The sequence below is a fragment of the Chiloscyllium plagiosum genome, chromosome 5, assembly GCF_004010195.1.
Source record: "Chiloscyllium plagiosum isolate BGI_BamShark_2017 chromosome 5, ASM401019v2, whole genome shotgun sequence".
Lineage (NCBI taxonomy): Eukaryota > Metazoa > Chordata > Chondrichthyes > Orectolobiformes > Hemiscylliidae > Chiloscyllium > Chiloscyllium plagiosum.
In genome coordinates this window covers 108500346-108508580 of record NC_057714.1, presented here as the reverse complement: position 1 = coordinate 108508580, position 8235 = coordinate 108500346, and the positions used below count along the sequence as shown (strand labels likewise).

General features: G+C 40.5%; 1 protein-coding gene across 6 annotated transcripts in view; it reads right to left on the bottom strand.

Annotated features, from left to right (window-relative positions):
• Window positions 1-8235, bottom strand: part of LOC122550126 (5'-AMP-activated protein kinase subunit gamma-2-like) — a 461224-nt gene that overhangs the window by 55828 nt on the left and 397161 nt on the right. For all 6 annotated transcript variants that reach the window (XM_043690750.1, XM_043690749.1, XM_043690748.1 and 3 more), the window contains 2 exons: window positions 7105-7211; window positions 1905-1986 (listed from right to left, as the gene is read on the bottom strand). In XM_043690750.1, coding sequence (XP_043546685.1) covers window positions 1905-1986; window positions 7105-7211 — 189 coding nt within the window. The remainder of the gene's footprint in view (window positions 1-1904; window positions 1987-7104; window positions 7212-8235) is intronic.

The window sequence follows — 8235 nt, the reverse complement described above, 5'->3', positions numbered from 1 at the left end:
GGTAGGTATAGGGCAGATGTTAGGGGTAGGTTCTTTACTCAGCGTGTCGTGAGTTCATGGAATGCCCTGCCAGTAGCAGTGGTGGACTCTCCCTCATTATGGGCATTTAAGCGGGCATTGGATAGGCATATGGAGGTTAGTGGGCTAGTGTAGGTTAGGTGGGCTTGGATCGGTGCAACATCGAGGGCCGAAGGGCCTGTACTGCGCTGTATTTTTCTATGTTCTATGTTCTAGAACAGTTTTGCAGCATGTACAGTAGATACCCCTAATAACCTGATAAGTTATTCTGCTCTAAGTATTAATAAGTTTCTCTCCAATTATGATATGGAACCTCTAAAACTTAATTCCATAGAGGATGGAAAACCAACAAAACCATTAGCTCCTGTCAGTACAATTGCCAATAAATACTATTCAGTTTTTATGTTCAAGTCGATATGCTGTTATTCAGAAATGATAGATAATCTACAAAATACCAATAAGTGTGGGTCCTATAGTAGACATTTTAGTGTTTTACAGAAACACCACATATTCACATTAAAAGCAGAACTTAGACTTTTTCATACACCATCCACTACTTTGTTCAAATACCACTTTCATTTAGTAGGTCAATTCTTTTTAAACTAAAAGATTCCACTAACTAACATCTTTTAAATTTGCCTTTCTTTTCATACTGAAAAAATTTTCAAAACAGTGTGAGATAATTACCAAAGGAACCACGTTGGTGGAGCTGGCAAGATGGACTGTGCAAGTGAAGCTAAACCAATAAAGTCAAAGCATTAACTCGGGCACTACAACTATCATGTCCCCTCACTCCACTAGGCTCATTAAGTCCTCTCAACTTGGTTATCAATGCAACCAAACAGAAGGATGGAGCTAAATGAGAATGTTAAAGAATTCACACGAATAGCGTAGTCCATTCAGCCCTTCCAGGCTAGTCTACGATTTCATTATATCATGACTAATCTGCAACTTAACTCCATCATTCACATGGTTGTATTTTAACACAGGAATCACAGACATGATGTCACAACGTCATGTCATGAAACTCGGATAGGAAAATTGAGAGCATCTCTCAAATAAGCAATTCATCAAACCTAACATTGATGTGGAAGACAAAAAAAAACCTGATGCTATAAGGATATTTCAATCACTTTAATACCAAAAATAGCAAATTCTAACCTGTTTAATTGGCATTCTGAAGTAAACTGTACAACATTTGTATAGTGAATTAATGAAAGAAGCCATTGTTGGCTGTTCAATAGCAGAAGTTTAAGGCAGAAGATGCTGAAGCCATCAAACACAATGCTCCCTTGGTGTGTATTTCTACTCATAGGGATCCCTATCTCTGAACCAGGAGGTCCACCTGCTTCAGAGGTGAGAGATTAGAAAATCTTATAAAACAGGAATCGCTACGCACAGAAAAAGCACAATTCATCTCATTCGTCATCACATGATACAATAATAATGGGAGTTGTTGCCTAATAACAGCAAACAATCTCTATCAATCAGTAAAAACACACAAACCATGAGAAAACTCTCGCAGTGAAGCTTTTTGGGAAACTGTAGGCCCAAAGTCACCTGCTCCTCAAGCAAACTGCACTTACCACATCGTGCTTCAAATTACACTATCACTCTGCAACCCTTAACCTTACTTCTTTGCAAGAACCTGCCTAATTGCTTCTCAAAAGTATTTAATGTTCCTTGTCCCTCTAGCTATGCTTATAATCTATTACAGATTCTTAATACCCTATCAGTCAGATTAATCACTGGCTTTCCACTCTACATGCCTCAATACTCTACAGGGTACAGAAGCTTCCCTTGATTTAATTGCTATGCTGCATCACTTTATTGCGAGTCTCCAACAATTTGTAATGAACTGCAACTCAATAGATGTATCGACTTACCTACAAAACTCTGTTTCTTACTTTCCCAAAGTGGGGCTGCTCGGACACCATTTGCCACCAAAGCAAAGAAGGCCTTTTTCACCTGAAGAATCAAAGAGCCTGTTAAAACCTTGAGAGAGGCAAAGCAAGCAGCCAATCTGGCTGAACTTGACTCCCTTCTATATAGTTCACCAAAATTAATCCAGGTAGGCTGCACTGTACCTAAAGTTAACGAGAGAGAAAAATGCAGTTATAGAGTCAGAATCAGTTGTACAGCCTGGAAATAGACCCTTCGGTCCAACTCATCCATGCTAACCAGATATCTTAATCTAGTCCCATTTGACAGCATTTAGCCTATATCCTTCTAAACCTTTCCCATCCATATACCTGTCCAAATGTCTTTTAAATGTTGTAATTGTACCAACCTCCACCACTTCCTCTGACAGCTCATTCCACACATTCACCACCCTACGCATGAACATGTTGTCCTTTATGTTCCTTTTAAATCTTTTTCCTTTCACCTTAAACCAATGCCCTCTAGTTCTGGACTCCCTAAGCCTGGCGAAAAGATCTTGGCTATTCACCCAATCAATGCCCCTCATGATTTTATAAACTTCAAAATGGTCATCCCTCAGCCTCCGACATTCCAGGAAAAACATTTCCAGCCTATTCAACCTCTCCCTATAGCTCACATCCTGAAATCTTGCAATATTCTTGCAACTCTTTACTGAACACTTTCAAGTTCAACATCTTTCTTACATCAAGGAGACCAGAATTGAATGCAGTATTCCAAAAGCGGCCTCACCAATGTTGTGTACAACTGCAACATGGCCTCCCAACTCCTACACTCAGTGCACTGACCAATAACGGAATTAATTTTCAAACAATTTAAATAAAGGTACATTCTTTGAACTTAAAGGATAGAGAGGAGGGCCATATCAGATGGGTGTGTGAGAGTGAGCGAGCAAAGTTTTTAATGAGGTCCAAGGCAAATGTGAAGATGTGTGCGCAATTGAGCAGATCAAAACTTCAGAAATGTCATGGTAAATGGAGGGCCAGAGTTAGTCGTGGATTTGAAAATGAAGTTCGAAGTGATTTAGGAGAATGCAATTTCCAAAAGTAGACACAAAGAAGCAGAGTTGGGAGGGACAAGAGGAATTGGGTGGAGTGAGAGACATGCAAGTGGTCAAAGATAGCCTTATCTGTGACTAACATGATGGAAGTAGAGCGGCCAAATGAGATAGCAAATTCAAGGATTAGCTTTGGATATGGGTAGACTCAAACATAAGACATAGGAGTAGGAACAAACCTTATGGCTTGTTGAGTTTGCTCTACCATTCAAGATACCATAGCTAATCTTGGGTTTCAAACCCCACTCTCCTGAGGTATCATAGATCTATCACGGTCTTGAACGCATTCCAAGTAGGGGAAGGGGAAGTGATATGGGAAAGACAAAGATTAAGGAAAGAAGTGAAGAGAAAAGCATGATGAATTCAACTTAATTTTTATGTTTCTTTATTTATATTATTCATCACACCTCATTGAGGATCCCATACGACCATAAGACACAAGAACAGAAATTAGACCATTTAGCCCATCGAGGCTGCTCCACCATTCAATCATGGCTGATAAGTTTCTCAAATCCATTCTCATGTTTTCTCCCCATAACCGAGTATCCCCTTGATACTCGAGAACCTATCTATCTCAGTCTTAAATATACTCAATAACCTGGCCTCCACAGCCTTCTGTGGCAATGAATACTCTAAGCCATTGGGTCTCAGTCTCTCCTACCTTTTTGACTGTTGCTTTTTTGACTGCAAAGCATCAAATTCTCCAATTCACCATCCAAGCTATTCAATTCACAATAACTGCTCCCCTCTATGGACTTTCCAAAATCTAGAGGAGAAAGCAAAATAAACCTAATCTCTCTTCCAAAGACGTTCTGAATACTGGATTCTCTCTTCACAGATACTCCAGTGTTTCCTGGTTTATTTGTCAAAACCTTTACTGGCTTTTCAAATCAGTTAATGATGGGAATGTAACTATTCACTTTATTTGTACCAATTTCAAGGTGGTTTGTCAGTATTGTTACCTAGTTGCATTCTCCAGCCCAGTCCTTTGGGATAGTTTCCATTATTTTATCTTGGATGTTACAGTTACTTGTGGCCAGTTTGTCAACTGAATAGTATTTTCAGTCTCGACACTTTTAATCTACCAGTGTCCTTTGATTCTTTCATAAGGAAAGTCAGTATCCCAGATTTCTTTGCTCCTTCTCTTAACGCATGAATACATGGTACTTCTTTTCAGGGGAAATCTACATTCACTCCCTTACACTACTGTGCTTAGTTCCTCTGCCACACTGATTTCAAACTTTTTTTTGTATTGTTCAATAATTCAACAGCAAGTTAGTAACATCCTTACTAGAAAACATTAATACCTCAGCTATTGGCTTAGATTACTTGGTAATGTATCACACTGGGGGTCAAAAGGTGGAGAGTGGAACTGTATATCTGGACCTGAGCAGGAGGCAATGGCCTAATGGTATTGATGCCGGTCTGTTAGCTCAGAGACCCGGATGATATTCGGGGGACCTGGGCTCAAATCCCACCATGGCAGATCTTGTAATTTGATTTCAATAAAAATTTGGAACTAAGAGTTTGATGATGACTGTGAAACCATTGTCGATTGTTGGTCATTATGCATCTGGTTTGCTAACGTCCTTTAGGGACATCCTTACCTAGTCTGGTATATGTAACTCCAGACCCACAGTAATGTGGCTGACTCTTAACTGCCTTCTGGGCAATTAGGGATGGGCAATAAATGCTGCCAGTGCCTGACATGCCCATGTCCCATGAAAAATTTAATAAAGAAATGCCACACTACTCAGAAATTTTCTTCAATACTGGCCTTCTCTTATTCCGATGTTCTTTTGTAAATTCAGGTTTTTCCATCTGACCTGTCCATTCAGATTTCAGAGAAACATCCAGTACAACCAGAACATCAACCAAAACTCTTCTAAAGGATGAAGCATTTCTTGCTGAAATGTACTGTGGTCCATCATACTTCATTAACAATTTTGCAAACCAATCCTTTATAAGGGACACAACGGACCAGAAGCTGCCAATCTCAGTATGAAGGAAAAAAATCCCACCAACCCACAGCTTGGCAAACCACACTTAAAAATATGGTAACTTGGTCAATGTTGCATGTTAGTTTACTGCCATTTTAAGTTCTTTTTCCAAAGAGAAGTTTCTCTTCATTCTCCCTCTGTCTGGTGTTAGCAAAGTCCCAAGTTTCTCTAATCTGAAGGCCTGATCTTTGCACTTCTTGAGTTCCGGCCTCTTGTACATCTGTTTTTCACTGTTCCACCACTGATGCCCATACTGCTCACTTTCAAAAGCTCTGGCATGGCCTCCCTAAACTACTTCATCCCTCTCTACTCCATTAAGATACTCCTTTAGTGCTACCTCTGTTGACAAGCTCTTAAATTGCCTGTCCTAAAATATTCTTTGTTCATTCACGAGATGAGGGTGTTGCTGGCTAAGCAGCATTTATTGCTCATCCCTAATTGCCCAGAAGGCAGTCAAGAATCACCACACTGATGTGGGCTTGGAGTCACATGTAGGCCAGATCAGGTAAGGGAAGGATGGCAGTTTCCTTCACTAAATGTCATTAATGAACCAGATAGGTTGTTCAAACAATCGACAATGGGATTCATGGTCATCATTAGATTCTTAATTCCAAATTTTTTTCTATTTTTATTGAATTCAAATTTCACCATCCGCCGTGGCGGGATTTGAATCCGAGTCCCCAGAACATTATCTGGCCCTCTGGATTAACAGTCCAGCGATAATACCATTAGGCCATTGACTCCCAAATGTGTCCATCAAATCTTTTCTGACAACACTTCTGTGAGGTGCCTTGCGAAGTTTCACTATTTTAAGAGTACTATATAAATGCCAGTTATACAGTCATACAGACGTACAGCACAGAAACACACTCTTTGGTCCAATTCATCCATGCTGACCAGATATCCCAACCCAATCTAGTTCCACCTGCCAGCACCCAGCCCATATCTCTCCACACCTTTCCTATTCATATACCCATCCTTTTAAATGTTGCAATCGTACTAGCCTCCACCTCTGGCAGCTCATTCCATACACGTACCACCATCTGTGTGAAAAGGTTGCTGCTTAGGTCTCTTTTATATATTTTCCCTCTCACCATAAACCTATGCCCTCTAGTTCTGGACTCCCCAGTCCAGGGAAGAGACTTTTTCTATTTATCCTATCCATGCCCCTCATGATTTATATACCTCTATAAGGTCATCCCACAGCCTCTGACACTCCAGGAAAACAGCCCTAGCCTATTCAACCTCTCCCGAAAACTTAAATCCTCCAACCCTGGCAACATCCTTGTAAATCTTTTCTGAACACTTTCACAACATCCTTCCAATAGGAAGATGAGAATATTCCGAAAGTAGCCTAACCAATGTCTTCTACAGCTGCAACATGACGTCCCAACTCCTGTACTCAATACTCTGACCAATAAAGGAAAGCATATCAAACGCTGCCTTCACTATCCTATCTACCTGTGACTCCACTTTCAAGAAACAATGAACTTGCACTCCAAAGTCTCTTTGGTCAGCAACACTCCCTAGGACCTTACCATTAAGTGTATATGTCCAGCTAAGATTTGCTTTCCCAAAATGCAGCACCTCACATTTATCTAAATTGGCCCATCTGATCAAGATCCTGTTGTAATCGGAGGTAACCTTCTTCACTGTCCACTACACCTCCAATTTTGGTGTAATCTGCAAACTTAATAACTGTACCTCTTATGCTCACATCCAAATCATTTATATAAATGACGAAAAGCAGTGGATCCAGCACTGATCCTTGTGTCACTCCACTGGTCATAGGCCTCCAGTCTGAAAAAGATCCCTCCACCATGACCCTCTGTTGTTGTTGTTGTTGTTGTTAAGCACTCTCCTTTGACAGCTTGCTTAATCACCACCCAGGAAAACCACCAAACAGCAAATTGCAGATATAAACTACAACCCAAGCCTCTGTGTACTTAGGATTGTTACTGTACCAGCTCCAGGTGACACATCAGGAAACACTTCAAAACATAATCAACAATAATAACATAATGAACATGATTTATAGCTGCCCAGATCCTCACAATGAGACATAAGACTTAAATAAACACAGAATCTTACTTGCAATGAAGTGTCAAATACAACAAGCTTTGAGCTGGTGGGGACGATGTCATAGCACTTGTGGGATTTCATAAACCTCATATAAATATCACTGTCAGATTCTTCAGCTGTTAAAGAAAGAGAAAGAGAGGTTACAGTGTGGAAAGGACATTCCTTCAGCATCTGAACAGCATGACAGGCTGAATTATGAACAAAAATAACCATCAACCCACATCACCAATAACCTAGACTATCCTTGTTGCAAAATACAATTGGTTCAAAACAAATGCTTTCCCTACCCACTGCAGAGATACGTGAAGATGTTGCAGCAATCTATGTCTGAGCAGACTGAACTAAAAAGACAGAACTTACTCCAAAAAGCCAACAGGTACCAATATCTCACTCCAACCCTCCCAATGCGTATCAGGAGACACTTGACTCAAGGACAGAGTGGAGTGAGAGATGTGGAGGAAGATCCATCCCAGGACAGGTCACAGTATCGACATCAATAGTAACAGACTGCTCAGGTTTCCCTTCTAACTCAGTCAAGGTCACAGAGTTTAACAGCTGCTCTCCTTTGCGTGCACAAAGCATTTTTAGACATAGTAACCTCCTGACTTCCACAACCACAAAGCAGATATGATGGATGACAAAGCAGAATACTGTCGATTAGATGTCAGGAGGGGGTCTACTTTTCATTATGGTATTGCACACGATCTTTCAGCCAAGATGTTAAACGGAGGCACCTCCTGCCTTCTCAGGTGGATACAGATCCCATGGTACCACTGTGAAGAGGAGCAGAGGATTTTTCTGCAACGCCTCATCCCTCAACCAAATAAACTATTTGTCAACCACAAAAAACAGGTTCTCTCATGGATTGTTACATTGCTGCACAAAGATTAACTGGTGTTTCACATTACAGCAGTGACTACACTACTGGCTGTAAAGTGCTTTGAGTCATCTTGGAATTGTGAAAGGCTCCATAGGAATGCAACACATTTTTAAAAAAACATTGCTCTCTCAGTCAACATGGAACAGGTGACCTGATTGTCAGCATCATTGTGGTTTGTGAGCTCATGCTGTGCATAATTTGTCTATCACATTTTTTCCTTGGAACAGTGAAGTGATGTGGTACATACTCAGGTTGCGAAA